Genomic DNA, 19,366 nt, shown 5'->3' with positions numbered 1-19,366 from the left:
AATGCAAACTTGTTTACTATTCAAATAATTGAGTCCACAAAACTGATTCTGATAAAAAAAAAAGGCCCGAGTTCATTATCTTAATGTCAATAAAAGTGCTGACGTGAGATATCACACAAGTATATGAGTACTCTCAGATCTTTACTTAGTGTCTCAACATTGCGAAATATTTGTCATACAAAACGAAATCTTTCCAAATATATAGTGTGTTATCTTTAAACTTTTTAAGTAGGAATAAGGTTAATGATGAAGGTAAAACACTCCTGGTTTGGAATATTTTGACTAACGAGGAATTTGGAGATTATCTTAAGATTTATTATTATCAGTTTATATATCATTTATAAGTAGTGAATTCTTTTCTTTGTCATTTAAAAAGATAAATCAGGTCATCAGATTTATTACTTACTTATTAATGATGGTATTCTTTTGGACAAATAGTATTCTTTATGCAGGTAACATTTTTCAAAATTTATGGGACTAGTAATTAATTATTATTTTTATCAGTAAAAGTTTGAAATGGCATATATCTGGTTTCCTTTACTCGACCAGTCTGAACCATATGATTTGGTCTGAACTTGTATTTGACATATACTCGACCAGTTCAAATTTATAAGTGTCTATACTATACTTGATGTAGTCATATCAATTTTAGACCGAGTCTGACGCATGTTCGGTCCAGTCTGAACCATACAATTCAGTTTGAACTTGAACGGTACTTGACTAGTACAATATTATACGTGTCTTAACTATATTGACGTAGACATTAATTCGCGACCGAGTTTGACACATGCTCGGTCCAGTCTTAACCATATCCGACATACCATGAACCATACTCGACCAAGTATTTAACCAACCTAGATCTAGTGTTGTATCTATCTTTTGCATTTCATCAATTTTAGTTGGGTCAAACTAATGACACTGCATAGCAGCGTACAAATCAAAGAAAGATGACACTATTTTTATAAAACTAGAAATTTGATATAATATTAATCCTAGCCAACCTTAAAAAAGGATTTATGTTCAAAAGTTGCAGTATACATTAGGTTTGATTGCTATTTTAAAGATATAGCCTATAAGAAACACTTTTGCTACCTCGGGAATAGATTACCTTAGGTGAATTTGGCAAAACGTTTAGGAACTTTGGTCCTCAATGCTCTTCAACCTCGTACTTTATTTGGCCTGTTTAATTTTTTGGATTCGAGCGTCACTGATGAGTCTGTTGTAGACGAAACGTGCGTCTGGCTTAAATACAAAATTTAATCCTTTGATCTATAATGAGTGTATTTACAACCACTTGGTCGATACCACTGCTGGTGGTGTTTTAATTCCCCGAGGGTATCACAATCCCAGTAGTCAGCACTTCTATGAGAAATTAATTATCATTGATATAATCATATTTATAAATTAACTGGTTACATAACTTTTAAATTCTTGAAATACTACGGCTTTTCTACTTCAGTATTTTAGATTATCTTAGGTGAATTTGGCAAAATCGTTAGGAATTAATGGTCCTCAATGCTTTTCAACTTCGTATTTTATTTTGCCTTTTTATTGTTTTTGGATCTAGCGTCACTGATGAGTCTTTTGTAAACGAAATGCGTGTTTGGCGTAAATACAAAGTTTATTCCTGGTATCTATGATGAGTTTATTTGACAAGGTTTAATGACCTTCAGTACATGTGTAATTTACATATAAAAAAAAATCCGATTTTTCTTCCAAAAATAACTCTTTTTTTGTCTAATGAACTGAACAGTCTTTGTATTTTTATGATGGTGCTCCTAGCAGGAGGTTTCTTTTTGTAGTTTTCCTCTAATGATTCCTTGGATTTTTGTTTTATCCCTTTTTGATATATATATTTCTGATGCAAGGTGAAACAATTTTAGTAATTTTGTTTGCTGCAGTTACTTTTTGTTTATTGTGACCGTTGCCCTGTTAGTTTAAAAGAAAAATATCTAAACATTTAGAATTGAAAAAGGAGGAAGAGGTTATTTCGTCAAGAATGGTTCAGACTGTTGCTCGAAAATGATTCCGACCGTTGATCGAGAATGATTCCGACTGAAAAAAAAAATAGGTCGAGAACTGGATGTGTAGAAGTCGAGGAAAGGTCGAGAATTGGTCAAGACTGTTTCAAACTAGTTGAGTATTAGTTCAGACAATTTTCAATATCGTTGATATTGGTTCAATACAAATCAATACAGTTTAGTATGGTTAAGATTTTGATTGAATAATATCGAGTAAAATTTAGCTTAATTCAGCCGAATTAAGACCTGTCGGGTTTAATATCAATAAAGTCGAGTACAGATATAGGCCATTTCAGACTTTTACTGCTTTCAATTCAAATCGGATGAATGTGTAAAAAAAACAACAATACTGACAACGACAAAGTACCAGGTCACAATCAGAAAAGTTCTGACACTGGCCGGAGATGAGCTTCAGATTGCCTCAAAAATAAAGAATATTAGTTCGGCGATATGGATGATCTACTAATATAATTAACCTGCCTAACATACACAAAAAAGTAAAATCACAAAAATACTTCAAATAAAAATCCGCAACCAAATAAAAAAAAACCCATCAATCTAAGACTAAAATAGGCTCGAAGTTCCTGACTTGAGAGATGAACAAATGCGGCGGTCTGAAACGTGTTTTGTCAGATCTCACCCCACTAGCGAATGTGGAATTATACAAACACACAGTATCACACACTATTAAATCTCAGTCTAAAAGAAGTCCGAGTCTCTTGTTGGAATAGATAAACAAAGAAACGTAGCAAAATTTCAAACATTAACAAACAATAATGCATCTGATAAAGATATACCACACATTACTGAAATGCCAGCTCCAGACTTCAATCAAACACTTGGCTAGGTGTTGAAAAGAGAGGGGAGTATTCCGTAAGGAATGATCAATTGTGGAAAATACTGCAAACAAATCGCTATTGATGATTTGGGTTTTATTGATATAATTAGCTTTGCATAAATATGTTGTCCTACTTTGTGTCGAGAAGTTGTTTAGTTCAATATTAAGCAATCCCTGTTTGGGTTGCGCGCACAAAGTCAAAAATACCTCTTTTTTGGCAAACAGTTAAAAGTTGAGTTTTCCATATTGATGGACAAGTATTTCTACATTACATGAATGTTTTGATGTTGTCGTTATTATTGTCCTTTGTTATTCTACTGATGAAACGATTAGCTTCAGTTATCCTCGATACATGTTTATTTGAATGCCCTCTGCTTTTCATGCAAACATGAATATTGATTTCGTCTGAACTCATAGCATGGCCTTACCTCTGTTTAATATTATCAAAGAACGAGAAAATATCGATTTTACTACTGCCTGAAGTGAGATAAGATATTGAGTGAGCTTCTCTAATGGTTTTTAGGCGATATGTAGACAATCCCAATCATCTACAAAAATAAGTTTATTACTTTTATTGTGACATTCCAAACGGAAGTTCAGAGGGAAGCAGGACTGTCTTCATAATAGAATTTTGACCAATAAAGGCATAAATTTAACAGGTCGGGAAAAGGATAAAAGGAGTAAAAATTAATTGTTTGCTCTATCATCGTGGACTACTCAACTCTTGAATCCTAGTAGCTATGATGAGTGTTTTTCATTTATTTTTCATTTGATCAGGGAGCATATGTCTGATAGCATTCTCAGCGATAGCCAAATCACACTCACTGCCAACGACGACATCTCCCACACCAGATCCACTGAACTATACTTGTACAGACTGTTGTGATCTTCTAACCTGCATGGGACTGGACAATATGATAACAGGTGACGTTTTCGAGTTTTTGTGCAGGTAAGATAAGGTTTTAACTTGAGATTCTTCTAAAAAATGAACAGTTATTGTTGATCTTTTATTACAAATTATCTACACATACAATAAAGAGATTGTCAACGAGACAACACATCAGAGTCAAATTCGAACTTTAAACAAATTAGTCATGATATTGACTTTATACATGTCTTTGACATAACGAGAGACAAAAAAAGACATTAAAAGATGATGCCAAACAAAACAGTGTTCGCCGATTTGACTAAAATTATCATATTTGATTTACATCATACAAACACGTATATCCAAAGTAATTTAAGTCTTCAATATTCATTTAACAGAGCATGTATTCGATAATATATATATATATATAGCAATTAAGTGTGTATTCTACTATAGACGCTATCTAATAAACTATCAAGATGACCTCCAAATACAACCGAAGATCACATAACGCGATATAAACATAAAAATAAATATAAGTATATTAAATTATTTGCAATTGGATCGCATAGGTCTGTTTGATTTCATGTTATAGGGTTAATAGATTAGTTAATCAATGTTTTATTTTGTGGATCCGATCAGTCAACTAAATGGTTCACATTTTTTTTCAATTTCAATGATGTCATTTTTTCTCTTTTATGACTGAACACTACTTATGCAAGCGTAATGAATCTATCGTTAATGGTTTAAATTGAAGGTGACATTCATACGAATTTAATTAGGTCAGATTATTCACTTGCAATTCAATAGTTCATCAGTGATATATATTTGCCTATTTTTCAAAATTCAACCCAATTAACTGCAAAAAACAAATATTTATTTCATTATTTCACTTTTGTTAATGATTAAACCAAACGAAATCATATTTTTTCATATCTTTTAGCTTGTGTCCCTTTAAATATTTTTTTAGCGAGACAAGTATTGCCATTTCGCCAACATGTTTTACGAAGCATAACTTGAACCATTGCACCAACATGAAAAGACTGGTCCCCTTGTTGCCATCTACTGATAAGATTGCAGAAGAATTTCCACAATTCTGCAAACAAAAGGAGGGTGAGCATCAATATTATAAGCATCCTTTATATCTTTATGTAAGTTTAAAATGTCTATCCAGCTGCAAGAATGTACGTGATACATGTGTGTTTTTATCCGGTTGTCAGTTTTATCAACAGTATTTTAAGATGTTCGTTAGATTCTTTTGAATAGGCCTTACAAGAAGTTTTTTAAAAGTCACGGAACAAGGACAAACGAAAATGTAGCATACGAAGAAGTAAAAGAAAATAACAAGATACTTATTGTGGAAAACAGATAAAAGATTATATTCCGCAATAAAGATATATAAGTTGTTAAAATTTTATTTACATGTTAAAATGTAATCAATTGTCATACAATTGGGATACTTAACTTGCTATAAACCAAGGTTTTTTCTAAAGTAATTCTTTTTTTCAAAATTCACGTTCCGAATCTTGAATTTTATAAATGTTTTTCATTTATCTGAAAATGATCCTATTAATGGATAGCGTTTAATTTTGTAAGTTTTAGCTTTTTTTTATTTGCCTTGAGTTCGGTATTTTGTCATACCTTTTGTCATATCTATACTACTTTCGGCATATTTTAGTCAAATTATTTAATAATCGACGATTTGAATAAATACTACGTAAGATTTATGATTACAGATATGAAAGCTATACAATCCTGTTTGGCAAACAGTATCGTAGGAGTAGATATACTTGACAGATGTACCACACCTTATATGAATGGGTTGAAGGATATCAACAGCACCGTCTGCGAGTAAGTATATAACAATGCAAATATAAGGCAAAAGTCAGTCAGTCTTTGCCCACCATATTTAAAAAAATATCAAATATCTTGAGAAAATAATCAATATTTTTAGCTAATTTTGTTCCTTAACTCATGTTTTTTCGACTTATTGTAATAATTCTAATTTTTTTATTTATTTAATTTTACCCAAGTACATCCTTAATCCTTAATTTTATATAAATTTGATGTTACGAAAGATGACAGCTCTTCTTGCTCAATCCGAGAAAAAAAAAAAAAAAAAAACAATACCTCAGGATAAGATTACCTTAGCTGTATTTGGCAAAACTTTTAGGAATTTTCGGCCCTCAATGCTTTTCTACTTCGTACTTTATTTAGCCTTATAAACATTTTTGATTCGAGCGTCACTGATGAGTCTTTGTAGACGAAACGCGCGTCTGACGTATATATAAAATTTGAATCCATTAATCTATGATGAGTTAATTTGCAACCACTTGGTCGATGCCACTGATGGTGGAGATTTATTTCCCCGAAGGTGTCGCCAGCCCAGTTGTCAGCACTTCTGTGTTGACTTGAGTTATCATTGATATGTTCATAGTTATAATTAACTGTTAACAAAACTTTAAATTTTTGAAATACTAAGGCTTTTCTACCTCAGGATTAGATTACCTTAGCTGTATTAGGCAAAATTAAAAAAAAAAATGTTCAGTCCTCAATGCTCTTCTTACTTTATTTGGCCTTTAAACATTTTTGATTCGAGCGTCACTAAGTCTTTTGTAGACGAAACGCGCGTCTGGCGTATATATAAAACTTGAATCCATGTATCTATGATGAGTTTATTTGTATTAAACGAACATGAATAGAGATTTAGTGCATATATATATTTAAATGACGCAAATTATCTATTCCATAGTGTTAAATTAAATGGCATCCATTATTATCTTTATTATCAATCTTTACAAGCTATTAGATTGTAGGTCAATTCCATTTGAGTGTGTACAAAATATTAAGACGTTACTCGGCTTGTTCAACATGATAATGAGATAATGTGGTCAATTTTATCTGTGGTAAAAACAACGGATATAGTATTCGTTATCAGCTAAATCAACGATTTGAAAATGTACCAGACAACACTAGTTACGAACACTTAGTTTTATATCCCTATTAAATGTGTTACTACTGTCCCAGAGCTAATGCAGCACACGTTTAAGTGTATTTACAGTAACTAGTACATGATTCATGGATTATAAACTTAGAAAAGAGGCAAACAAAACTGTTATAGAAAACCACACAATGAAATAGTTGTTGCATATCTAAACAGCGACAAACATAATAAGTTATGTTTTCCGTAATGTTATCAATAAATTTCTACTTACAGGACAACGGACATAATGACTCAATGTGTACTAGCGGTGTTAAAGATAACGAACTGCAGTGATATGATTGGTAAAAACTATGAACAATCAATGAAATTACAGAAACAGTATAATCCATTGTGCGCCAATGCATCAGCTCAAATGTGTACAGTGTTGTATATTGTTATCGTCAGTTTAATGCTAATGTGGAATAAAATGCTTTGAAATTATGACAATAAATAATATTAGTTTGAAGTAAAGTAGATATCATTATGTGGTTCACTTGATCTATATTTCGTTAAAGTAAATAACAGGTAATCGTAAGTCTTATTTTGTAGGTTGTTAATTTTGATTATCTTGGTTTTTGTAAAAAAAAAGGAGGCAAATCAACAGTATAACCAATAACATGAACAACTTTGATAATGCTGTGTATCGTCTGAATATTTTTTTATTTATTAGTGTTGCTGTTTCTCTATAAGCGTCTGTGTGATTTTGTTAGCAAACCCATTCTGAATGTTTTAATGTATGGATATTTGAAAAATGAAAAAAAAAAAAAAAATAATTAAAACGATTTAAAATCTCACGGCTAAGGCCACCATTAATTTGTACAATTTACAAAAAATGACATTTTAATACGAATATCCTTCTTTCACTTAAAAATGTAGACAGCGTGACACAAGCAACAGATAAATGAAAAACTGATGGGGGAGGATACAGGGGTGAATCAATGGGCTGAAAGGGTGGGAGAAACGAGATGAGGAATTTGAAAACAAACCCAGATATATATGCGCGAGGTGATGATTATTAAAAAATAAAAAATCTTTATCTAATAAACTAATCATTATAGATACCAGGATGTAAATTTTGTATTTTCGCCAGATGCGCGTCTCGTCTACTTAAGACTCATCAGTGACGATCTAATCCAAAAAGTCAAAAAGGCCAAAAAGAGTACGAAGTTGAAGAGCATTGAGGGCCAAAATTCCTAAAAAATTGGCTAAGTACAGCTGAAGTAATCTATCCCTGAGGTGGAAAATCATTAGTTTATTTAAGTTTTAGTTTATTTATAAATATGCCCATATCAATGGTAATTCATGTCATTACAAAGGTCTGACACAATGTCAATAAAAGTGTTGACGTTAAATACCACACTAGTAAATTAAATGAATAACCTATAGAAATATTTAACCTTTAAATCTAAAGTCTATACCAACAAGTAGTGTGTTAACTTGAAACAAGTTATAACCTATTTGGTGTTATCAGGTTAAATGATAAATGCAAGATATCCAAGACTTGTGACATTTATACATATGAAAGTTGTTTTCCATTCTTTGGATTTGTCTGAGCTGTTGGTTGTTCCATTTGATAAGGAATTTTCCGTTTAGAATTTTTTTTCAATTCGTTATTTTATATTTATTTCTCTTTTTTGTTACTGATGAAGAATTCGGTTATGAACTGTAAGATTTATATCAGCAACCTTTAAACATAGGGTTAGATATTATAATAGTGATAACTTTTCTTTATCATTTGATAACGTTTATATTATGTGATCAGATTTATTTTGACACCTACTTTATAATGATGGTATTCTCTTGGGCTAATAGTGTTCTTTATGCAGGTAACATTTTTTCCCAATTTTGATAGTCGTCGTATTTTGTTTTTCAAATAATTTTACATCAATACAGAGTTCTTTATTCTACTGTCAGTCTTTAAATTAATTACAAATACTTGCAGGCATAAATTACATGCATACATATATTTGAGTCTCTCTTTTTTAAATATTGAAAGTTTTATATTTTGCATCTTCCAAGAATCTGATGCTATTGATAATGATATGAACTACATTGATTCTAATATAATGAGTTTTTTTGGATGACTCAAACGGGAAGTTTTCGTTTTTTTTTAAACTTTGTTATATGATCTAACTTAAACTGACATCTACTTGTATCTAACGCTTTGCTCAAACAAAGTTTAATATTCAGTCGATAACTAGCTAGTAAGATTTAATTATGATGGTTTCAAGACATTTACTAGCGCAGTTGATTTATGTGAAAGTAATTATATAATTTCCACTCTAAATTTCCTTAAATTTAATTATAGATGTTGCCTTTCTTAAACCAATTGACCGCTTTTAACATTTCTTTAATCACTATATAAATAAAACGAAAAAAGCCGGATAACAACAATTAAACAGAACCTGAGGTCACTGGAAATAGATATTTGCAGGTCAATATACGGAATGTTACGCTATGAATGCTTAGTTCTCTTTTCCAGGGTCTATTGAGTTTATATGAATAAATTTGAGGAAATAGAAGAACTTAAATGAATTCATTTGAAACACATGTAGGAATTAGAAAAAAATAAACATTTATCAGTTATGTTTAGTTTCCTCTTAACAAAATAACAACATAAATCATATCCCTGTACAGTATCCATGTTTCTTGGATCAAGCTGGATGTTTATATCAAGACATGTCTAAAAATACTATAATATTAGTTACTGCGCTGTGGAAAAACAATTTATAATGCATTATGTTAGAACAACATGATATTTTCACATAGATCAAAGTCACTTAGGTAACCAAATATCAAATAAAGAAAGGAAAAACATAACAATGTCGAAAAGCGAGATACAAAAGGGGGCAATCAAATGAGAATAACAAACCATGAGCCACCTCTAAAACGTAATGACGAATAAATAAAAAAAATGCAAAAATACAAAAAATGAAAAACAAGAATGTGTCCGCATTACACGTATGCTCCATCCGCACTTTCATTTTCTTTGTTCAGTGGACCTTAAAAAAGGAGGAAGTCTCTAATTTGGCATTAAAATTAGAAAGATCATACTATAGCGGAAATGTGTACTAAGTTTCAGGTTGATTGGACTTCAACTCTATCAAAAACTTCCTCGCCTAAAACTTTAACCTGAAGCGGGAGAGACGACGGGACAAACGGACGCACATACCAGAAAATAAATGGACAAAAGAATAAAATAAAGTAGGCCATCTGTAGTCAAAATGAAACCGCACAACCAAAAAGAAATTAAGCATATCGAACCTTGTCAAAACCGAACATAGATTTATGATTCGAAGCGTTGATATTAATAAAAATATGTGTTGTTACTTTAAGCCAAATAATGTAACAAGAATTTTATATTTTTTTTCACCCAAATAAAATTATATGAAGACTGTTGTTTTGTGATTCATAATTAGCATTGATATTTGGAATGATTTTACCAACGAAAACAACAACAAAAACATGAAAGGGAAGAAATATCAAGTATACAAAAAGACCATACCAGAATTTTAGTATTTTTACAATGTTCCATCGTCTACCTAATTTTCTAGTATTAATAAATCATGTAAACTGGTTTTGGCACGTCTTTTTACAGTTTCAAATCTATATATTCCTTTTGAATTAATATACATATTTTTTGGATAATGATTGAACAACTGGTAGCAGAATAAGTAAAATAAATAACAGTAGTATAATGGTGTTCAAAATTATAAATCAATTGGGAGAAAACAATTTCGGGTTTAAAACCAAAAACGAGGGAAACATATCAACTATAAGAGGAAAACAATTGAACAACAGAAACACTGAAGAAACTCGTATTCAGTAATGCACATTTGTCGATAGTTAATGTATTCTGAAAAGAGATTATTTAAAAGTAAACAAACGAAACAATATACAAACCCTTTTGCGTGTGTGTGTTTTTTTTTATTTTGAAATTTTGACCATTATTGTATTTGTCATTGCAGACGATCATATGTTTTTTCCACTTCTTATAATGCCATAGTACAATAGCCGACATAAGAGTTAGGATTATAACTGAGTTTTCTTTCAGTAACGTCGAGGATTATTGGATATGCCATGATACACTATTGTTTTAATTGTACCTGTGTTTTTGCCGCCTGTAATACCGATGACATAAAGTAAAATATTTACATTGAACTGATTGTTATTGACCTTTGTTATTCTACTGATCGATAATGAAATCTTGGAGGTTATACAAATTCAAGTAATTTTCTTTTCTTTTACTCAGGGAGAATATGTTTCATAGCATTCTCAATCGTAGATATGACCAACTCATTGCCTACGACGGTATCGCCAAGACCAGATCCATTGACCTGTACAGACTGCTGTGATTTACAGTTATGTATGGGACTCGACAGTGGACCACTGAGTACTAGTACTGGGGACTTTACCGATAAGTTGTGCAGGTAATAGCAGTATCTCGTAGACAAAAAACATTTTTAATTCAGATTCACCAAAAATATATAAACATATAATTATTTAATTAATCACTTGCAAATTTACATTAATACAAAATTAGTTGCCAACTTTATCTAAAAATTATTGAACATGATTGAACATACCAAATGTCTTAAAGCGAACGTGCTGCAACAAGACAATATGACGGCAGAAAGTCGTCTTACTGTCCTTCAGAGACCATCAATAATCAGATCAACATGTAGTGACAAAGCCACGTCAATGCAATTTTATTACACAACGTTACTTGCGAGACAAATTTACAGCCGCAACGTCAACTGCTAATCAAATTACCGAATGTCATTGCGCACAGATTCATGCCATGAATGTTTCCTATAAACTGAACTGCCAAAGAATCAACTGCAGAAAAAATATTAAAAGCCCCAAAGTTTCAACCGCATAATTACGAAAACCCATTGTTATGGGTGGAACACAGGCAAAATCAGAAGGTGTAGAATAGAACCAAAAACATGCCGACTAGAATTGGCTGACCTTTTTGACAATCATTTTGGTGCTGGTTACAGACAGTCATTGTTTTTTTTATGGTGACACATTTATTGGTAAGGGGGACAATAGGGGGTCAATGTATACCACATGATTTGAACATGAAAAATGACGTAATCAATTCAACTTTGAACTGCCAATATCTTAAATCAATGAAGTAACGAAAGAAGTTTCTGTTGACATGTGTGTTTTAATAAAAATTGCATATTTAAAAGTGGGAATTCAAAATATAAATTTAGTGTTGCATTTCTAAAGTCGGTCAGTCTAATTCGATCAAAGTTTAAAAAACTTAAACTTTTTCTTTCAGTAAGACAAACATCGCCATTATACCAACTTGTTTTACAAAGCGCAACTTAAACAACTGTTCCTACATGAAAAAACTTGTCTCAATAATACCCTCTTCTGATAAGATGGCAGAAGGCTTTGTAGAACTCTGCAAACAAAAAGAAGGTGAGAATGTATTTAGCATGATCAGCGTTCTATTTATCTTAAGGTTTGTTCAAAATCCTGAATATATGTTCAACTGCAAGAATGTAGGTGATAAATGTGTGTTTTAAAAGAGAGGCAATGATACCACAAGGACATTTAAACTTATAAATTGAAATAAACTGACAACGCAATGGGTAAAAAGGAACAGACTAGCAGACAGACAACAATACACAAAACACAACATAGAGCACCAAATCTGAGCAAAGAAAAACCCTACCAAAAGTGATCTCAGGTGCTCAAGACGGGTACATAATGAGTGTGCATGTTTATAGACAAATTTATATTTTACCGATTTGACTCAAAATCTTACATTTCATTTATAACATACTAAAACGTATTTCCAAATTATAACAAGTCTGAAATGAACAATTTACGTGACATGAAGTCGATAATATGTATCATAGCTTCGTGTGTATTCTAGACGCCATGTAATAAATCATTGAGATGACTTCCGAAGATTGTGCACCGTCATATAAGCTTTATAAACATGATTATTGATAACAATGATTTTTTTGTGAAAATAGGTAGGGGTAAAGAATTGATTTATATTTCAAACAAAAAATGCACTTGACATGCACATTCGACTCCGATCTAAATTAAATAGGATTGTCAGTTAAGACACAAATTCATCAATCATTTAATGGTTCACCATTCAAAAACACATATATTACAAGGTTAACATTACTATATTTTATCGTCTCTTTTTCACGTTTAGAAGCACCTTTATACTCATTAAACAAACCTTGAATATCATTAAGGTTTCAACCTTCATTTTCTTTGTAAGAAATTGCCTGTCAGGAATATGACAGTTGTTTTCCATTCGTTTGATGTATTTGATTTTGCCATTTGACAACGGACTTTCCTTTCTGAACTTTTCTTGGAGTTATGTATTTTTGTTATTTTACTTGTTATGTATAGATTTATGATTACAGGGATGAAAGCTATATCTTCTTGTTTGACAAACAGTAGTATAGGACCAGAAGAACTTAACAGATGCCAAACACCTTACATGAATGCTATGAAGGATAAAAACAGCGACGTCTGCGAGTAAGTGCATGTATACATTAAGCATAGCAGGCCATTCTACCTACACATTATCATTGTTCGTTTTTAAGTTTGTCAAACGATTCAAAGAAAAAGCTATGTAATTGTCTTGATTTTGTCGATGTGACTAAGGATAAAATGTCGTAATTATTCCATATAAGGACATAAGAGCTACGGTTCCGCAGCTAAGGCAACACATAGACCCATAAACAATCATATTAGTATTTACCAGTTTTTTTTAAGTGTTATCACAGCAGCTAATAAAGAATTCATGGATTATAAAAAAAAAAAATAAAAAAATGAGCAAACAAAAACTCAACACTGAAATATTTCTTATCAATCTATAAAGCGACAAATGAAATAAGTGTCATCTTTTTTGTAATTTACCACTGAATTTCTGCTTACAGGACATTTAGTACAATGTCTCAATGTGTACTATCGCTGTTAAAGACGACAAACTGCAGTGGCACAATTGGTAAAAACTATGAACAATCAATGGAATTACAAAAGGAGAAATATTCGTTTTGCACCAATGCATCAGCTCAAATGTATAATGTCTTGTATATTGTTATTATCAGTTTGATGCTCATATGGAATACAATAGCTTTGGACATATGACATTAAATAACATTAGTTTGAAGCAAAGAAGACCTCACGATGTGATTTATTTGTTATATAATTTTAATAACGTCAAAAATAAATACACCTGGTTCTAAATCTTATGTTGTAGATACATTTTTCATTTTAAACATTCTGGTTTTGAAAAAATACAAACCCCCCCCCCCCACCCCCAAAACACCAACATAACAATTACTTTAAACGACTTTGATAAGGTTGTGTGAATATCTTCCAATAATTGTAGTTTATTTGTATTATGTATTGGTTGTGATGTTTTAAGCTCGCATTCGTATGCCTTTTTTCTAAATGTTTTTATGTACGAGGTTTCGAGATGCTAAGCAAATGTTTTTTGTTTTTGTATCTCTCCATTAATGGAAGAGACGAACACTGTACACATGTTATCATTGTGATCAAGATTAAGATCAATCCTATTACTTATATATAATACTTGGTCGTGTAGTAACTACACACCATGCTAGCTTGTTAATATTATTTACTTAATGATTTTACACAGTAATATATGACAACAGTCTTCACAGAAGCTTCATATTTCCATATGCTTCAAACACAAGCACTGGAAAACCGAATACACGAAGGCAACGTGCTAGATTTGGATATCCCTGATGTTTGCCTATGATTAAATTTAATGTTCTTATGCATAAAATGAGATGATATCGTGCGTTAGCGTCAATGATACAACAATAGCCCACTGTTTACACAATATCTCTAACTTATGATTTATATGTCTATAAAACTTGGGAATACATAAATAGAAATAATCAAAGATCTGGAATCAACTCATCCATGCAGCTTTGATATTTCAATTTAAATAAAAATAGATAAATTGGAATGATGTTGTTTGATCAAATTATACTAGATTTCTTTTTTCAAAGTCTGGGATCCAAACAATTTCTACTGTCAGTTCGATATAATTTAACAAATGAGGTCGTTTCGAATCAGTGCATACCCAGCATTGTCAACACTAGTCCATTCGCATTTCTGTCACTACAGACGGTGCTTTCAGAGAAATCCTCCTTTTTTGGTTGATAATTGGATATGTACTTTGCCTTCGGTATAACTCACAGAAATAACATTAAAACATGTGAAAAAAAGGACACCTTTAACATCAAACAAAGTATCGATACTTGTACAAATTTTAGGTTAATTGTCCCAACAGGGCAATAGTTGCATCTCGGGGACGATAAACTTACTATTCAACTCATACTTAGTCAATACGTATAAAACATATCTGAAGTAATTAGTAAATTATGAATTGTTCTGGTAAATATATTGAGGCAGGAAACGTATGTGACAATTGATATTTTTGCTTGTTATTTGTATAATATAACGAATCTTCAAATATTCAATATAATAGATACCAGAGGGTCAGTCAAACTCATATTTAGAAAAAAAAACTGACAACGCCATGGCTAAAACGGTAAGGTAATTTGGTATGATTGTCAATGAGACTACTATCAACCAAACATCAATGAAGTGTATGTAAGCAATTATAGGCAAGCGTACGGCAAAAAACCCATACCGTAAAGTCAGCTTGGAAAGACCCCGACATGAAAAAGTGTCAAACATTTCAATTGCGAAAACGTTCAGGCTAATTTATAACGAAACAAGTGGCACGAACCAACGACAACCAAGTCTGTACATAAACATAATTGGTGTGGTTGTCAAACTTAACAAAATGTTGACAATTTGGTCAGAAGAATAAACAGCTGTTGGTGCGACCTTGTTTATTGTATACAATTTAATGAGAGAATACATAGGCGTAAGGATGATTAAGCTAAATAAAAAAGATAGCGTTTTATCAACAATAAAAGTGTTGACGTAAGATATCACACTAACACATGATTTACATTTCGAAATGAATCTTGTACGTAGGCGAAATATTTACCAATACATACTTTTGTAGTAAAATTTAAATATGCATTATTTCGAAATATTAGTTATATGATAAATGTAAGATACATCAGATTTCTGATAATGTGATTAATAAGGTATTCATATATGAGATAAAAAATAAAAACAGTACCCAATATAAATAGGGGCATTAGAAACTATAGTGTATCTTCTGCGGTCAGTGAAGAAGTTTTGATCACGTGATCAGATTTGTTTCACCTACGTATTAAAGATAGTATTCTGTTGGACAAATAGCGTTCTTTATGCAGGTAATATTTGTATAAACTTACTGTTCCTAGTTATTAAACCATGGGAGCAAAACAGTTATGAATTGAAAAGATAAAACTGATAAAAAACAATTTTGTTCATACATTTCGAAAACAAAATATGTTAAAACAAATAATACTACTAATAATAAAAATATTTGCAAAAAGTTAAATAACACAAAAAACTTAATTCCGAGGAAAATTCAAAACGGAAAGTCCCTAATCAAATAGCAATAACAAATGTCATATTTCTGACTTGATACAAATACGTTCATATGTGCTTTTATTCAATTTAACAATGCTGACCTCAATTGTATTCTTCATTGTAGACTACCATATGTCTTAAGCGTATTATAGTGTTGCATACAAAATCTGTTTGCATGTACTGCGGCCGAAAATATAGCAATACACATCATTCATATGCAAATTCTTAACTTTGAATTTTCTTTGAGTAGCGACAAGCAGCAGGCTTACATTGTACCTGTGTTTTTGTCGTCTGTTGTATTGATGATGTAGAATTAAGTGCCTGTTGTTAAAATGTTTACATTGATTGTTAGTAACCTCTGTTTATCTACTAATAGAGATTTGAAATCAGTTGTAGTGTGCATGTCCCTTGTGTTTTGTCGATGAATTTTTGTCATGTATCTAACATTCCTGAACATTAAATGTCCGCTTTGATCAGATACCAAGTATCTCTTTGCATGAGCTTACCTGTTACTGCTGGAAAAGATAATTTTGTACGCTTATAGATGTATTATGTGTAATGATGATATAATAAGGTGCTTTCTCACTGAAATATGTATTACCTCACATTTTGTTAATTGATTTCTATATTTTTGTTTTGATCAGTGAACATATGTCTCATAGCATTAACAATATTAGACAGAACCCTGTCCTTGCCTACGACGTCATCTACAATATTAGAGAGAACCCAGCCCTTGCCTACGACGTCATCTACAATGAATTTGACTTGTACAGACTGTTGTGATTTACTGTCGTGTATGGGTCTTGACGTTATACTACCCAGTACTAATGCTTCGTACATCACGGACAAACTGTGCAGGTAATGTCAAGATCTCGTTCAAATAGCGTCTTTTATTCAGATTCACATAATATACAAAAAGAGATCATTTATCTGATTAGGAAATTGCTCGTTTTATAATTATTTATGTATGCAATAGGAAACTTGTTAATGAGACAACTTTTCAACCAAGTTAAAATGAATCGAATTTAGGTATCTTAGGTTTATCAACGTTTGATACTTTAAATCTTATAAACTGCTTGTCAAATCATCGTTGATCTATAGGCACCGTCAGATATTGTGAGCATAGTATTAGGAAAACTTCAACCTATCTTCTTTCAGCAAGACAAGCATTGCCATTTCGCCAACCTGCTTTACGGAGTATAACTTAAACCACTGTTCTTACATGAAAAACTTGGTTTCCAAAATACCTTCTCCGGATAAAATGGCCGACAGATACATACAATTCTGCAACCATAAGGAGGGTGAGCATAAAACAATCTAATTTTCTTCAAAGAGTTGATTAACATTCTAAATGTTTGTCCAGTTACAAGAACGTGCCCGATAAATGAATGTGTTATCCGTTTGATCCTGTTAAAAAAAAAAACATGTAGGGGATAACTTTGTTGTATTATATTACGCTTCAACTTGTGATTTGATGCCGTCTGAGCTTAATATACAGTATTGTTATTTCCATTCTAACGAAACTGATAGAAAACAACGTTAAAATATAAATTTAAATAAAGGTAACAGTATCAGCATATACCCTCACGACACTTACCAAAGAGGAAATCCTGGATAATCATAGGTCTGTTCTGTGTTCCTTTGGAATTTCAACCACAGATGAAGAACTGGATCTTTAATGAAGGTATTGGATACCTAAATTACATAAGTCTCCTTACAAACAGCGGTATATTGCTGGGTCTTCCAAGTGCTCCACGAAACCTTTTTCTAAAATATATTCATCTATTTTCTCAGCAATCAAAGATAGGCTTCAAAGGTATTGTGAAACTGCCTATTCTAGAGGGGGCGTGAATCAGATGTGGATACTTAAAAATTCCAAAGATCTTTTAGAGTACATACAATCTAACTCTCTTTCATCTTGAAACAGTATTAAAACATTTGACTTTTCTACTCTTTACACAAGTATTCAACATTTCAAACTAAGAGACAAATTGAAAGAGTTGGTATTGCTTTGCTTCATAAAAAAGAATGGTCAACGTAAATACAAGTATCTTGTCTTGGGGAGGGATAAATCCTACTTTGTAAAGGATCACTCTAATTCAAACAAAAAAATTCTCTGAAACTGATATTATCAAGATGCTTGATTTCTTGATTGACAACATATTTGTTACGTTCGGCGGACGTGTTTTTCAACAGACTGTCGGCATTCCAATGGGAACAAACTGTGCCCCTCTACTTGCCGACTTGTTTCTTTATTTTTATGAGGCTGACTTCATGCAGGAACTTCTTAGAAAGAAAGATAAGAAGTTAGCAATATCCTTTAACTCTACTTTCCGCTATATAGATGATGTTCTTTCACTAAATAATTCAAAATTTGGTGACTATGTGGAACGCATCTATCCCATCGAGTTAGAGATTAAGGATACTACAGATACAGTTAAGTCGGCCTCATATCTTGACTTACATCTAGAAATTGACATCGAAGGTCGGTTGAAAACAAAACTTTACGACAAAAGAGACGACTTCAGCTTTCCAATTGTGAACTTTCCATTTCTAAGTAGCAATATTCCAGCAGCAGCTGCATACGGGGTATATATCTCCCAATTGATACGATATTCCCGTGCTTGCATTTCCTATCATGATTTTCTTGATAGAGGGTTGCTGTTCACAAAGAAGCTTTTAAACCAAGAGTTCCAAATGGTAAAGTTGAAATTATCCCTTCGTAAATTTTACGGACGCCATCACGAGTTGGTTGACCGTTATGGAATAACCATTTTACAAATGATATCGGATATGTTCCTTACGTCGTAACTATAACCTCCTTTCCTTTCATGAATGTGACCTATGGAATTAGACTATTTATCGTATTTGTTATCACATAAGCAACACGACGGGTGCCACATGTGGAGCAGGATCTGCTTACCCTTCGGGAGCACCTGATATCACCCCTAGTTTTTTGGTGGGGTTCGTGTTGTTTATTCTTTAGTTTTCTATGTTGTGTCATTTAGCCATTTTAGCCATGGCCTTGTCAGTTTGTTTTAAATTTATGAGTTTGACTGTCCCTTTGGTATCTTTCGTCCCTCTTTTACCGCTATTCGAAAGTCATAAATCGATTAAGAGAAATATTCATACAAAATCAA

At 32.0% G+C, this 19,366-nt stretch overlaps 1 protein-coding gene and 2 long non-coding RNA genes across 3 annotated transcripts; all 3 read left to right on the top strand.

Annotated features, from left to right (window-relative positions):
* The first annotated feature begins 318 nt into the window (after positions 1-318).
* LOC143043075 (uncharacterized) lies at positions 319-7,197 on the top strand. Its single transcript, XR_012968177.1, has 5 exons — positions 319-452; positions 3,637-3,808; positions 4,698-4,840; positions 5,464-5,578; positions 6,945-7,197. It is a non-coding gene; the product is annotated as an uncharacterized LOC143043075 (long non-coding RNA).
* Positions 7,198-8,449: 1,252 nt separating this feature from the next.
* LOC143084872 (uncharacterized) lies at positions 8,450-14,694 on the top strand. Its single transcript, XM_076260925.1, has 5 exons — positions 8,450-8,536; positions 10,963-11,140; positions 12,001-12,143; positions 13,115-13,229; positions 13,634-14,694. The coding sequence occupies exons 1-5, from the start codon at positions 8,497-8,499 to the stop codon at positions 13,842-13,844; spliced, it is 687 nt and encodes a 228-aa protein (XP_076117040.1). The 5' UTR covers positions 8,450-8,496; the 3' UTR covers positions 13,845-14,694.
* Positions 14,695-15,919: 1,225 nt separating this feature from the next.
* Positions 15,920-17,521, top strand: LOC143084874 (uncharacterized). Its single transcript, XR_012981196.1, has 3 exons — positions 15,920-16,024; positions 16,871-17,084; positions 17,385-17,521. It is a non-coding gene; the product is annotated as an uncharacterized LOC143084874 (long non-coding RNA).
* Positions 17,522-19,366: the final 1,845 nt, after the last annotated feature.

This window comes from Mytilus galloprovincialis, chromosome 8, assembly GCF_965363235.1.
Source record: "Mytilus galloprovincialis chromosome 8, xbMytGall1.hap1.1, whole genome shotgun sequence".
In the NCBI taxonomy this organism is placed as follows: Eukaryota; Metazoa; Mollusca; class Bivalvia; order Mytilida; family Mytilidae; genus Mytilus; species Mytilus galloprovincialis.
The sequence above is the reverse complement of the archived record's forward strand: the minus strand, read 5'-3'. Positions and strand labels throughout refer to the sequence as shown.

What these genes read in the sequence shown, in the direction of transcription:
- LOC143084872 (XM_076260925.1), top strand. Translation starts at nt 8,497, where the DNA reads ATGATGGTATTCTCTTGGGCTAATAGTGTTCTTTATGCAG. An exon ending in TAATAGTGTTCTTTATGCAG is followed by an intron (nt 8,537 to 10,962) that starts GTAACATTTTTT and finishes TCTTTTACTCAG; the next exon opens with GGAGAATATGTTTCATAGCA. An exon ending in TTTACCGATAAGTTGTGCAG is followed by an intron (nt 11,141 to 12,000) that starts GTAATAGCAGTA and finishes TTTTTCTTTCAG; the next exon opens with TAAGACAAACATCGCCATTA.